Below are 14,563 nucleotides of genomic sequence, written 5' to 3'. Positions count from 1 at the left end.
TGGTGTTAGACCAAGATCACCATCAGCATACATGCAGGCAGGTAATTCCATTTTAAGAAGACAACGCAAACTGGAAGAACGAACAGCAATATTTTCAGGAGTCAGCACTGTTGGGAATGGGCTGATCTGAATGAATAGTTACTCCCTTTTAGAGTATTTTTTAACCCTGAGATCACAGAGCACTTTACCAAAGGAGGTCAGTATCATCAATCCTATTTTACAGATGGGAAACCGAGGCATGGAGAGATGGTGTGACATGCCCAAGGTTAGCCAGTGTCAGGGAAGGGAATGCAACCCAGCTGCTCTGTCTGGAACAGGAGTGTGACCAATAGCAAATGTGATGTATTGATGCTTAAGCAAATGCAACAGTATCATGGGTGTGCCAGAAACCTCAAGACAAATTCCTTGCTGAACAAAGCAACTGCTTATTCCTGTTACCTTTGTACTGTCCCTGAGACTTGAAGGCACTCGGCAGGTGATATTTTACCTTATATTCCAAACCCCCTCAGCCAGGATTCACCTCTCTTAGACTGGTACAAAATCAGGAATAGCTCTACACTGGCGTAACATGTGTCAGCAAGAGGAGAATCAGACCCTTTGCTTTTAAAGCACCACATGCATTATAGTAAGGGGGGATGGAGGGTGGCACCAGACTGAGAATCATATCTGATTGCTATCCGCACAACTGCCAAGAAGGCATGTGTCACTTTGGGGAAATTATTTCATCTCCCTCAGCCTATCCAGCATTGTAGTAAATAATCTAGGGTTTCATCCAGTAGATGGCAGCACACTATGAATAAAAAAGCCAGTGGAAAAAAAAAAAAAAAAAAAAAAGCAGCCACACTATTTTGCATGCTGACAATTTTATGACTTTGTATCCAGAAGCCAAGAGCCAACATGCAAATTTAACTGGAAAGTGTCTTAAAGTTTTCCCAATAAGGTACGGTAAGGTAAGATGTAGTCCCTCACTAGCATTGGGATTTCATTTCCTTTGCTGCCGATCTCAAAACCAAAGAGTGTTCCAGCATTAAAGAACCTACATTATCTCTAGGGTGTACGGCTGCTTTTACCTCACAGGCTTTGGTGTGTTCATTCTGCCATTCTTCCCTGATCTTCTCAAGCGCACCAACACTCATCTGATATGTCCTGTCTGGTAGGGAAACCCAACAACAGTTTGATCACATGTGTAACACACAGGTCTGGATGCATGAAAGACGTAGGTAAACAATTCTAAACACTAATCAGAATATCTTGGACTGTAGGTTTAATTTGGGTCTACAGATGTGAAATGAGTTTGAAACTCATTTCACAAGGAGCAAATTGTGTAATTACAACACAGACACACTTTCACCTAGAAAAGCTAATCTATTTCAATCCGTTCTAAGCAGCAGCTGCTCTTAATTATTAAAAGAAAATAATCAAATATAAATAGAATATTTTAATTATATTCTCTCATACTTGGACATGATAGAGCTGTAGTGAATTTTAAAGTACTACTACTACTGATGGGTCATGCAATAATTCAATAAAAATATTCAAAAATTCAACATGCTAAATGATATTTTGAAATTCCAAAATGAAATACAATTTCAAACACAAAAAAATTCCCGAACTGAAACTTTCCAGAAATTGTATTTGAAATTTCCCAAACAGATCTGTTTTCATATTGAGTGAGAATAAAAAAAATTCTGAGGTTATGACATTTTCTGCAAACCAGAAACTCCAATTTTCAAACAGTTCTAGTCCAGACCATGCCACAGAAAGAAAACTCTGACATTTTCCAAGACAAACATGTTCCAAAATGGAAGTATTTTTAATTCAAACTATTTTTTTTCCTGCTGGAATGTATGTCACAACTGAATAACTTATGTCAAAATTATTCCAAATTTGACAAAAATAGCATTTGCCACACACAAAAAAGTTTCTACTGAACATTTCCAACCAGCTCCAAATGGGCCATTGTCTCATCACAAGGAGACAATGAGTCATCATGACAGGATATGACCTCTTGGGGAAGGTTTATCCAGCAGGTAACTATGTGACCCACTGTTTTGGGAAAGGGAGGTCTAAAACATTCACCCCAATAGACCAGTCCTGTAATGCATTCTCCTGGAGTCATCCCTAACTGATAGCCCCCAGCATGTCCCAATCCCTTCCTCCCCCCAAATGTAACAGATACCCCATGTTATCAGCACTCACCAGAATCCTCCAGAGCTGACTTGCTCTGAGCCAACTTTACAAACAGCTGAAGAAAAGAAAAAAGAAAAAAGATAAAGGGGCCATTGTGAGGCAGCAGCTCAACCTACAAATGCTGCAGAGAAACTAAGGTTGGACATCATTTCTATCCTCCAAATCCATCCTTAACCAGAGGTGATGAAGTTAAACCACCAACCCAGAATTTTATCCCTGAGGCTTGTGTTCACAATTCTTCACCAGTGGCTCAAATCTCCTGTGCTGGCTGTCAGCCATCAGGCCTTCAGATAGCTGCCAAGCAACCAGAAACACCTCTGAACTCCGGTCGATTCTCCTACCAGAGCCTCGGTGCAGGGAACAAGGGCGGTCCTGTGCAAATCCAACTGCAGGGTCAGGGTCCTTGTTTGGCAGGTTTCTTAGAAACGGCAGCCATTATCTTGAGTTCTAAAAGGGTATTTTTTTCCTGGAGGTGATTTAATTGATGAAACCTGTTGATGGAACAGTACTTAAAGCAGCCCAGGAAAAATGTCTTCTGTTCACCCTCCATCGGTTACCTTTTCTTGTTGCTTTTGTGTTACAAGATTTGCATTGCGGTGCACAGCCTGTTCTGCTTCATCTTTATCCCTGCATCGCTGCTCATACAGCCTCTTTGCCTAGGAGAGAGGTGTGTGTATATAAGTGAGTGGGAACTGCAACACAAACATGGCCACTAAACTGTTGGATCAAATCCTGCACTCAAGTTAAACCAAGTCAACTCTAGGATCTGCCATATACATCCTACATCTGGTGGCCATCAACATCTGTGCTTCAAAGGAAGACAAGTCCTTCAAATGAAGGCAGCCAACTGAGCAATGCTGTGTACATAAGGACACCTTTCCTTCCTGACCCCAGATTGGTTAATGCCCTGAAGAATGAGATATGATCACCCTCATCACAGCCTGCATAACACAGCTAGCCCCACATTCATTTTCCTCTCACATTCTTTGTACTTTCTCTGTAGCTCCTGATCTGCACACCACTTGCCAGGTGCGGGAGAAAAAATACAGTAAAGACATAGGGCCAAAGCCAATGAAAGATTTGGTGGCTTAGTCAGCTTCAGTGCTTGAACACAGGACGTTTGCTTATGCAAATACCACAACCACTGTTTAGCCATTCAAAATTATTGTAGGTAATACAAACACTGTTATACATCTAATGTGCCTGCATGCTGCAGCTCTGTGGCCTGTGGGAACCAGATAAGGATTGCTTACCTCCATTGTTTTCTTATACTGCAAATTCCTGTTTTTATGAATAGCATCCATTATAAGCTCTATCTGTGAAGGGAACAAGACCAGCTTTAGTGCACCATTCACCCTCAGGAGTGCTGCCAAAGCGCTTAGCAACTAAGACAGCCGCCTTGATAGGTTTCCACTTCAAGTCCTGTTCTTTGTATGTCAGACAACAACTCGGCAAAGTGAGACCAGCGAATCACATATTGATATATTGTATCACAGGACTAACACCATTCATGAGCAGGGCCCTACTCAATTCACAGCCATGAAAAATGCATCATGGACAGTGAAATCTGGTGTCCTTCCATCAGATCTGGTCTTCTGTGCGTTTTTACTCCATACTGTACAGATTTCACAGAAGAGACCGGCGTTTCTCGAACTTCAGGGAGGTTATGGTATTGTCATCCTTCTTTCTGCACTGGGTGAGAGCATCAGAGCTGGGTGACCAGCGAGCGGTGGCTGTGGCCAGGCACCCAGCTCTGTAGGCAGCGCTTCGCCAGCAGCAGCATAGAAGTAAGCGTTGCACTATCATACCATGCCACCCTCACTTCTATGCTGCTGCCTTCAGAGCTGGGCAGCCAGACACTGGCAGCTGCTGGCTGGGGGCCCAGCTCTGCAGGCAGCAGCACAGAAGTAAGGGAGGCAAAACCACAACTCACAAAATAACCCTCCCATACACATAACATTGTTAACACCCCCACAGCCACAAACTTTTTGACTCAGGGCCCCTACAATGACAACCCCGTGGCATTTCTGATTTAAAAAGTGGAAATCATGACATTTACTATTTCTGAAATCTTAGAATTGTGAAAAGGACCAAAATAGACGGTAAATTTGGTACAGCCCTAATCATGAGGCCTGGCAACCTCAGTGAGCCTTCTCCCTTCTGTTTGGTATAAACTGTACAACTTTAACTGCTGATTAACTATGGTTATCCTTCCCTTCACAGACAGAGGGCAAACTAAGGCACAGAGGAGTTAAGTGGCTTGACCCAAAGTCCCACAGGAAAGTCAGGAATAGAACCCAGCTTTCCTGGATCCTGTTCATAATACAATCTGCTAAAAGCTTGATTTTCAGCTGTGTTCCAGATCCCATTGAGAACAAAGGCAACTACTGGGTACGGAGCATGTCTGAACCTAGTCATAGACCACAGCTGCTCCATTAAAAGCAACTGTACATTGTAAAGGTCACTTTCCAAGAGAGGAAGGCCCCAGGTGCAGCTTTTGCTGGGAACTAAAATGATCCATTTTTCCTAAAAAAGCAGCACAGGAACCCAAAGGCAAACCCACACAGGTTGAATGAGGAAGTTGTAAATCACTGCACTAAATAAAATAAAATAAATTAATGGAGATTGCCTATCTCCTAGAACTGACCTTGAAAGGTCATTGAGTCTAGTCTCCTGCCTTCACAACAGGACCAAGTACCATCCCTGACACATTTTTGCCCCAAATCCCATCTGTAAGGATTGAACTCACAACCCTGGGTTTAGCAGGCCAATGCTCAAACCACTGAGCTATCCCTCTCCCCACAGATTCATTGTGGCACAGTTACAGCATTCAGAAATGAACTCTGGACTTGCCCATGAGCTCCATGTTGCTTTAGGGAGGGAAGGGACAAGTCAAAGAAAACCCTTAGCCCAGCAGACAACATACACCCTCGACAGGAAGCTTAGTGCACTTGCAAACTTCCAGTTAAGCTTGGGCTCTCAACTCCTGTGCCCAGGTATAAAGCTAAGGAGTGGGCCATTTAGGGTCAGAGATCCCATGGCGCCATTTCCAGAAGTCAAGGTTTTAATCTCAGCAGTCTGGCCAGACTCCAGCTCACAGAACCACACGATGGCTTCCCAAAGTCCTGACCTTTTTCCGATGAAGTTTTTGCTTTTCCCTGAAGTCCTCCATCTTCCTCGCCTCATCCCGGAGAGTCTGGGCCAGCTGGATGTGACTTTGCCCTACACCATCTACCTCTGCAAATAGAAATAAAATTCCACATGCACAATGACCATCTTGATGGGAGTCACTTGTACGATCCAACACCTGAACACTAGTTGCATATCGAAAACACCTTCTCTGGGAGTTTCAGCTAGAGCCAGTAAAATTCAGCAAGCAAATGACAAACCACTGGGAGACGGGGGATCAAATCCTGCCTCTCTCTGATGTGGGGAAGAGATTTGAACTTAGCTCCACCACATTGTGAACAGCTGCCCTAACCACTGACTAAGGGATAGTCTAGAATGGGGCTGTCTCAAACTTCTCTCTTGAAGCTGCTCCACTGGGTATAAAATACACAGTCACTGGACCAAAAAAAGGGAAATTAACCACCAACTGCTAGTTGGAATACTCACTGGTGAGATCCAAGTTTGCATCTCTCCTTCAACCTGGCCAACGGGCAAGCTGTTTGGTGAATCTAACCCTTCATTTCCTTTGATTTTAAGTGCCCAAAAATGAACCAGTTCATTCTGGGTTGAATAAAACATTTTGTTCAACCCAAAGTGAAATTTTTGTGGGTTTTTTTTTGACTTGCTGACCTATTTTTGGAAATAGTCATTAAGCCTACAAACATCCCTGTGGGCCTATTATACCAACTTTACAGACAGACAAACTGAGGCACAGATACAGGTGAAGAACTAGATTTTGCTAATGGCAACAGTTAGCTTGAGCTACTCCTCTCAAGTTTGCCTAGCTCAAGTGAGAGCAGCCACCTACTGGGAAGCACTCGAGATCGGATTAACAGTGCAGAGTGATTGCATTAGCAGAGTGAGGAGCTGTGCTCAATTGAGATACAGCCAGGAGCTGTGTCCCCACTGCATTACTCATGCTTCACCCCACGCCCTCTCACAGGCCAGCTAAACACCAGCATCTAACGCGAGCTAGAGATTTTTGCACATGGACAGGAGTCCAGTTAGGGGCAGCAGGTGAGTTCTACCTCAAGCTGCATGAACACAAGCGCTCTCACATGGTGCCAGTCGGTATGGACGGCCCATTTTGAGACACTTGGCACCAGACGTTCAGAAGATGAGCGTTTCCAGCTCCCGTTGATGGACCCTGAATCAGAAAACTCAAGAGTGGTTTCCTCTTACTATGACCTCCCTTGACTGGGTATTAGCTGGCCTGGGTTCAGAAGCCACGTGGCTTACCCATAAAAGTTCCGTGGCTCTCAGTTTTGTCCACTATAGAGCACTACACCCAGGACTTAGATATCGGACAGCTTCTGTTCAACAGCAGACCAGGACTGGAAGGAGGCAGCGGCACACAAGGTCAGGATCCAGGAATGCTGGCTGAGTTATGTAGAAGTTAGGGTGAGACTGCAATACTCTTGCGAGCCGCAAGTGGTTCGTTAATGTGTCTCCTACAGCTCTTTGCAACACATGACATGAAATCACACAGTGCTTGATTTAATATTAACTAGGCTAAGTTATTAGCCAAATCAGGATGCTTTTAAGTTATCGACTTAATTGCTGCAAGAATAAACTCTATATATAAATTAAATATTTCTCTGTCACACTGTATAAATAGGAACAGCACTACAATAGATGAAACAATGAATTCACGTGACGGGGGTGCTTTTGGGACAATGCCCATCCCTAATTTGGCTCCCAAACCACTGAAGTCTGAGTATCACTGCTGTAGAGTGATGACTAAAAGAGCACAGGGTGTACCATGAAGGCTGGGTTTTCACTGACACCTTTCACCTTCCAGAATTTTATTGCAAATGAATTGCTGAATTTATAGATTTTTCACCCCACGCAGTTCAAAAAACCGGACCATGTCAAAAGGCCAGTAATCTGCATGACAGCCACACTAGCTTCTACATAGACATCACAAGGAGGTGGCTCGGGTGTTTGTGCACCACTGCCCTCTGTTGGATGCAATCAGAATTGTGCATCTGTGCATCACGAGTAGGGCCCTACCCAGTTCTAGCTGTGAAAGACACGTCACAAGCTGTGATATCAGACCTCTCAGGAAATCCAGCTATCAGAGGGGCAGGGATGGAGGCCCCCCATCCAGGGGCTCCTACTGTTCATCAGTCTCCAGCTGCTAGTCCACAGGACTTCCTCTCCCCTACACAGCTAATCGGAGGGAAATCACCTCTGTGTACCTCGCCTGGCTGCAGAGAACTCTGGGGCTGTACCTTCCCAGCCCAACGCTGAAGACAGCACAGAAGTGAAGATGGCAATCACCATTATCCTTCCGCAGCTCGCAGAACAGCAGCTTTGCAACCTCCCCACTGACCCCTTTTTGCGTCAGGAACCCTACAATTCCAACACCATGGAAACATCTGAAAACGCGAAACTGACCAAATTTAAAACCCTCCCACTGTGAAAACTACCAAAATGGACAGTGAGTTTGGTAGGGTCCTAGTCAAGGACAGGAAAGCCAGTCAGGAAAAGGCTGACAAAACAGATTTCCCATCAGAATCTGAATATCTGTCCAAATGTTTCACAGACACGGTCTGATATCAACAAAAGTTATGACACAACCCTGCTGGATTTCCTGCTAGCTTCTCCATCTGGCCCCAGGGTCTGCAGCCATGTCAGGCAGCCAGCCCAGAATGTGGAGCTCCGTTCCACGACCGATCTCAAAATTTCTGTTTTGGTTTCATTCTGATTCAGAGCCAAGATTTGGAAAGATCAAAAAACGGAATTGCCTTTCCCTGCCCTGTTCCAACAGGCGTCAGCTGGTTCCTCCTTCCTTCGCTCTGGCGGTAAGTTCCTTTGCTTTCGGAGCCAAAGGAATCCGGGTCCTAGGCCCACTGATGCCAGGACATGCCAAGCAGGAAGCGTGCCATTCCTAGAGCACAAGGGATGTGCTCTCATGTTACTGCATTCTTTGTGGCCTCACTCACTTCTAATAATCCTGTGGGTTTTGAAAGGCCAGCATTGCTATTGTGAAAGGGAGGAAGCTGATGGCGCAACATAATCTGCTGGGGGAAAAACAGTTATGACTATAATGGCATTATCCACCTAGTGCGAGCCTGTTTTAACATGCTTGTTAGGCCCCCAAAGCTGATTTAGTGGCGCTATCACGCCAGTTATTTCAAACAAGCCTGAACTGTTTAAGAGGCAAGTTTGTCTCTTCAAGAGACTTCTCACAGTCAGTGGGTCAGAATGTGCTGAGCGCGGCATGAAGCACACCACAAAGCTTCCTGTAGGACCCAGGAACTTTTCTGTTTGATTCTCCTCCCTGCCGCTCCAGTTTTCCGACTGGTGCAACGTCAGCAAAGTCGACGGAGTTTCCCCCACTTTTATCCCGTTGTCAGTGGAAGGCCGATCAGGGCCATTCTACACACGTCAAAAGAAAGCAACTTAAAGCACACAGCGCCAAAGCTGGCCAAAATTTGGAGTTTTCAACTCACAAAACGTTACTAGGGAATTTGGTTTCTCTCCGATTTGGAATCTACGGAGATATTTTCTAACCAACAAGCCACAAAAACCTTTGTCTGGGAAACACTGGAAGGTGGCTTGTCCATTTCACCCCTTGCTACTTAGGAAGGGCAGCTCAGGGAGCCCGCTGGCTCAAGAGTCTAGACGCCTTGGGTGTCTGCATGGCCAGGCTGCCTCACGGTCAGAGGTGCAGAAATTGCAGGCTCCCAGGTCCTGGCAGCAGGAGGCTGAGTAGTCCAACAAGCCCCAGATAGAGCCAGAGTTCTCAGGGCTCCTTGCTGTGGAGCTGGGAGCCAAGCTGCTGTTGCTAGAGCTACCGCACCAAGGGCTCTCAAATTCCCGGCTCCCAGCTGGGATCCTGGACTACCTAACATGATGGGGCTGCCCTGGAGGTGGAACTAGAGCCCAGCCTCTTGAGTTCTTGACTCTTAACTCTGGGAACCCTACAGTCCCTGGCTCCAGCCTGTTGCCACCAGGCGCCGAGCAGTCTGCATGTCCCAAAGTGGTGCACCCTGCCACCAGGAAAGCAGGCAGGTTTCCAGTAGAAAACTCCCTGTGTCTGTATACAAGTTTTATCCAACCTATAACTATCGATATCTATTAGTCCTTTGGGTTTCTAATGGAGCACAGGGTGGTTAAAACTCTTCACTCTGCTGCTGAATTGTTGTTTTCCAACTCAACTTCGGTTGCATCAGAAAATTTCCCATCAGCTCTTTGCTATAGTTGGAAAGAGAAGTTTCCAACCAGACCATGCAGTACTGTTTGTCTCAGTGCCCTGTGGGTCCCAGGATACAAGGTGGATGACGTAATAGCTTTTATTTGGCCAGCCCGTGCAGGGAAAAGAGAAGCAGTGTCTCTTATGCAGAGCTCATCTTCTTGTATCAGATCAGCTATTTCCCTAGAGTTAAAAATTAACCACTCCAGTAGGCAGGTTCCCTCTTTCCACCACCAGCCCAAGCAACAGAATAAGCTGTTGCGTCCAGGATGATAAAGGTTAGGTGCCGGCTGGTGAATGGCGCAAACATTTCAGAGTCTCAATGGAACAACCGAGCACAGTCACAAGTGTGACTACATTCAGCCAGGAGCAGCTCTGGAGCTAAACAAAATGCAGAGAGGAAGTCAGTGCTCACTCTGAACACGGCACCCGTCCATCTCCTCCAAATCCCTTCTTAGAATCCCAGTGCTCCCATCAAATAAATTAGACAAATCCAAGCATACAACAGGGCATGTGCTAAACCACACTACTCAGCCAGTCAGTTTGTTTTCTGGGCATCCTTGCTCTTCCGCATCCCCGTGATGTCATCTGAACTATTTTGACGTGTAGCTTCTTAGGGACCCAGCATGTACAATGCAAATGACACGGTGGGGGAGGGCTCTATGACTAACAATGCTTCCAGCGGTCAGGGCAGACAGGCAAATTACTTCATCTCTCTGTGCCTCAGCTCCCCAGCCTGAGAACCAGAGTTCAAGGGTGATGCCACGTGCCCCCCAAACACCATGGTGGGAATGGCAAGGGGCCGGCCAGCAGCCGCCCGGGGAACTAATGAGGAGACCTGGCACCGGCAGCAGGGATCCGGCCACCTGCCTGAACCAGCAGTGGCGGGGGAAGCCGAGCAATGCGGCTCCAGCTCGCTCTGTTCTCCCAGCACATTGCTCGGAGGAGGGGGAAGAGACCACCCGTGCACTCGCTGGCAGGAAGCAGAGCGACACGGCTGGGGGAGCAGAGAAAGCAGAGCGACACGGCTGGGGGAGCAGAGAAAGCAGAGCGACACGGCTGGGGGAGCAGAGAAAGCAGAGCGACACGGCTGGGGGAGCAGAGAAAGCAGAGCGACACGGCTGGGGGAGCAGAGAAAGCAGAGCGACACGGCTGGGGGAGCAGAGAAAGCAGAGCGACACGGCTGGGGGAGCAGAGAAAGCAGAGCGACACGGCTGGGGGAGCAGAGAAAGCGTCGCTTCCTCTGCTGCTGCCAGTGGTGAGTGCAGGGAGACTGGACCGCCACTGCCAGTCCCTTAGTCCCCCCAAGCCTCACCCCCTAGGTGAGACCAGCCTAGGGTGGTGGGGCACTGTCCCAGCCCTTCCTCAGGCTGGGGAGCGTCATGTGGCAGGTGGCTCCCTGGGTGCCCCCTCACCAGTTGCTCCTGCCAGAAATAACACTTCCCTTGCTGATCGGCCCACAGGATGGCTTTGTGGTGGTTCACTGACTAAGGGTACATCTACACTATGCAGCTTTTAGCCACAAGCTTTTGTCGCCAACACAGCCCTGCCTCAAAAGCCAGTGCATGTGAACACTGTCAGCACTTTTGCCAAATAAATACATACATACATACATACATACTTCTAGCCCCCAACTTTTGCTTCGCTGACAGGAGAGCTCAACTGACGACAAAGCACCCTTCACACTTCCCATGGCAAAACTTTTATCGTTCAGTGGGGGAGGGGAGTTAAGCACCCTTTGAACAACAAAAGTTGTGTAGATCAATTGCAAGTGCAGACATAGCCTAAGATTTGTAAAATGGTCTGAAGAGAACAGCACTGTATATTTGATAATGGCATCATGCTCCCAGGAGCGGCCTGAGGCCAGCTGTGGCAGCTGGCACCCCAGGCGGAAGGCGCGATCGGCGCCCCGGCCTGCATGGCCGTGACGTAATCACGGGGCATCCGGGCCAGCAGCGCCCTAGGCAACTGCCTAGTTTGCCTAGGCTCACAGGCCGCCCCTGCATGCTCCTAGAAACTATCAAGTGGAAGGGACTGCCATGAGGGCAGGGGACTGGACTCAATGATCTCTTGAGGTCCCTTCCAGTCCTAGTGTTCTATGATTCTATGAAAGAGGTAAGAATAGCTGAATATAAGGGGAGGATAGCTCACTGTATCCCCTATTAATCTGAACTTAGTTGATTTCTGAAGTAAATGATAGCACACGTGTGCAGACTTTTTTTCTTCTTTTTAAACTATAGTCCATAGTCCTCCATGCAACCAGATTTCCTGGCAAAGAACAATGTAGAGCTGTTACTTACGTTGTTTAAAAACTTCAAGAGCTCTCTTCAGGGTGCTGAAAAACACAAGCACAGAGTTACAGGGCAGGTGATAAAACGGTCCGATTCACCATGCCACATCATGGCAGCTTCACTGATAGATACTCCCATCCCCCTTAGTCTACCCTGGTAGGCATTGATCCTTTTCACATGCTGCTCACATCCACTCAATCACATTTGCAAGTGCATGTATACGAACACACTGAGAGCACACACACTCCAGTTCAAATAGAGATGTGGGGGTTTCCTGTCTTTTCCTTGAAATATTTTACTCCCCTATGCTGCAGCACAGACTATGAGGCCAGGAGACACTTAATATCACCACATGTGCCAACCAACAGGGCAGTTCAGGATGACATTCCAGCAATTCCATAGGCAGCTTTGGCCCATGCTTGTGTTATTATCATAATTAATATTTGCTAGTGTTGTAATAGGCCCTAGAGGCTCCCACCAAGATCAGGGTCCCCTGTTTTAGGTATTCTACATGAACGTAGCAAAAGAATGCATGCTCTTTAGGGCAGGGGTTCTCTGAACAGACAAGGCAGGCAAAGGAAGGGGAACGGAGGTGCTCTAGCAAACACTGCAAACTCAAAAGAGTACAGAATGAGCTTGCTCTGCTCCCTTTTCGGTGGCTGTTGCATGGGGAGGCTGTAATCTAGCTCCCAGGTCACAGTAGCAGCACAGACGTGGAAAGAATTGGGCTTGTTTATTTTGGAAAGGAGAAGATTTGAGGGGGGACATGATAGTGGTTTTCAGGTATCTAAAAGAGTGTTACAAAGAGAAGGGAGAAAAATTGTTCTCCTTGGCCTCTGAGGATAGAATAAGAAGCAATGGGCTTAAACTGCAGCAAGGGAGGTTTAGGTTGGACATTAGGAAAAACTTCCTAACTGTCAGGGTGGTCAAACACTGGAATAAGTTGCCTACATAGGTTGTGGAATCTCCATCTCCTGAAATATTTAGGAGCAGGTTAGACAGACAACTATCAGGGACAGTAGATGGTACTGGGTCTTGCCATGCAGGCAAGGGACTGGACTTGAGGTCCCTTCCAGTTCTAGTGTTCTATGATTCTATGGTGGCATGGGCTTTAATGCAGGCTGGCAACCCATCAGGGACAGCACTTAGATCATTAGCCCACATTGAAGCCCATGCAACCCAGTCACCACTGCCCTGAACATGCTAACGTGGCCCATAGTACTAAGCCTCCCTGTCAGCAGACTTGGCCTTGCCCACTGGCTTTGAAAAAATCGCTGACAGAGGCATCAGCTTGGAAGCCGAAAGTCAGGGAGCAGCAGGGAGGCTTCCAAGTTTGAGCTCAGCCTCCTGCTCCAGCCGCAACATCAGACTACAGCTATTTTCACAGGACTCGCACAAGCCAAGTGTGCCAGCCGGAGCTGAGAGGTGCACTGCCGCGGGCTACGGAGAGATACCTACTGCTACCTGTTGGCAGGATATGCCTACCTGGGGGACAACCACACCATCATGTGCAGCACATGTCTAGGGCACCTAAGAGAGAAGCTGTAGCATGGACATCTCACACTCCCGGCCTGCTGGCCATTCCCAGCAGGAGCAATTGGACAGGGGGCCAGGAGGGGGCCTGTCTATTACCAGCCCCAAACCCTGCTCCTTCCCACCATCACCCTGCCCTCCCCCCATGGCACTTCATTCCTTGCAGTCGTGGCTTAGGGCATCACAAGCAGGACCTCATGCCCCCCCCCCACACACACACACAGGAGGGGGTGATGGCAGGGAGGGGCAAGGCTGAGGGGGGGATAGCAACAGACAACCAGCCCCACCCCCCTTTCCGTGTTGGACTACCAGGAGTCCTGACCCGGATTGCGCAATTGCTCCAGCCAGGGCTAGCCCATGGGCTGGGAGCTTGAGACCCCTACTGTAGCAGAAAAGGAAGCATAATTATCGTAAAGAAGCCTTGTTATGTTCTCTTACATTAGCAACGTCTTTCAGAGCATAACAGGTTCAGCCCAAACACCCTCTCACTGCCCCTAACACATGCACGTTGAAATGTGTCCCAAGAACGTGGAATCTTTAGGTCCGTGAATTTCAGTTATGCAATATAGAGGGGATCTTATTTCCATTCTTAGTTTACAAAGACTAGTTGCAGGAGGATGTGAGCAAGTAGAGCATACAGCCTTCCACAGACACCATAGCTCAGGGAACTGAAGGGACTTACCCCAGGCCAGCCATGAAGTCAGGAAAAGAACCCAGCTCTCACGATTCCCAGTCCTCTGCCCTAACCACTAGACCGCCACAACTAGTCTTGACTTCCTTTAAGTCAAGTTAATTTCTGGGTAATAGGAAGTTAGTTGACTAGAGGCTACAGTGAGTGGATTCCAATTAGTGGGATGACTCAATCATCACAATCTGATTTTAGAGTCTTTTTCGTGTCTCCTTTCTACATTTCAAATCTCCTTCTAACTTGCTCTCCCTTCCTTGGATTCAGCATCACAGCACACTCCACAAGTGCTCCAAGTCAAGGCAGCTATTGTTCTGAACACACACAGGCATGAGAACACACGCATATATGGGAATCTGAGCTTACTTCAATTCTGTCTGCCCACAGGGCTTCTTCTTTGACAAGCTAATGAGCTCCTTGCCATATTTTTCTTCTATTGTTGCCCTGTTGTGGAAAGAGAGGATGTTAGAGGAAATTCACACAAAATGAGGAGTC

The 14,563-nt window shown here is 47.3% G+C and overlaps 1 protein-coding gene across 1 annotated transcript in view; it reads right to left on the bottom strand.

Annotated features, from left to right (window-relative positions):
- The window catches only part of PSTPIP2 (proline-serine-threonine phosphatase interacting protein 2), a 62,333-nt gene that overhangs the window by 9,099 nt on the left and 38,671 nt on the right, over positions 1–14,563 (bottom strand). Inside the window, exons 3-9 of the mRNA XM_006136773.4 lie at positions 14,435–14,512; positions 11,860–11,894; positions 5,321–5,427; positions 3,444–3,506; positions 2,748–2,846; positions 2,200–2,245; positions 1,071–1,150 (exon numbers count right to left, since the gene is read on the bottom strand). Of these exons, the coding sequence (XP_006136835.1) occupies positions 1,071–1,150; positions 2,200–2,245; positions 2,748–2,846; positions 3,444–3,506; positions 5,321–5,427; positions 11,860–11,894; positions 14,435–14,512 (508 nt within the window). The remainder of the gene's footprint in view (positions 1–1,070; positions 1,151–2,199; positions 2,246–2,747; positions 2,847–3,443; positions 3,507–5,320; positions 5,428–11,859; positions 11,895–14,434; positions 14,513–14,563) is intronic.

This window comes from Pelodiscus sinensis, chromosome 6, assembly GCF_049634645.1.
Source record: "Pelodiscus sinensis isolate JC-2024 chromosome 6, ASM4963464v1, whole genome shotgun sequence".
In the NCBI taxonomy this organism is placed as follows: domain Eukaryota; kingdom Metazoa; phylum Chordata; order Testudines; family Trionychidae; genus Pelodiscus; species Pelodiscus sinensis.
This window is presented reverse-complemented; position numbering and strand designations above follow the sequence as displayed.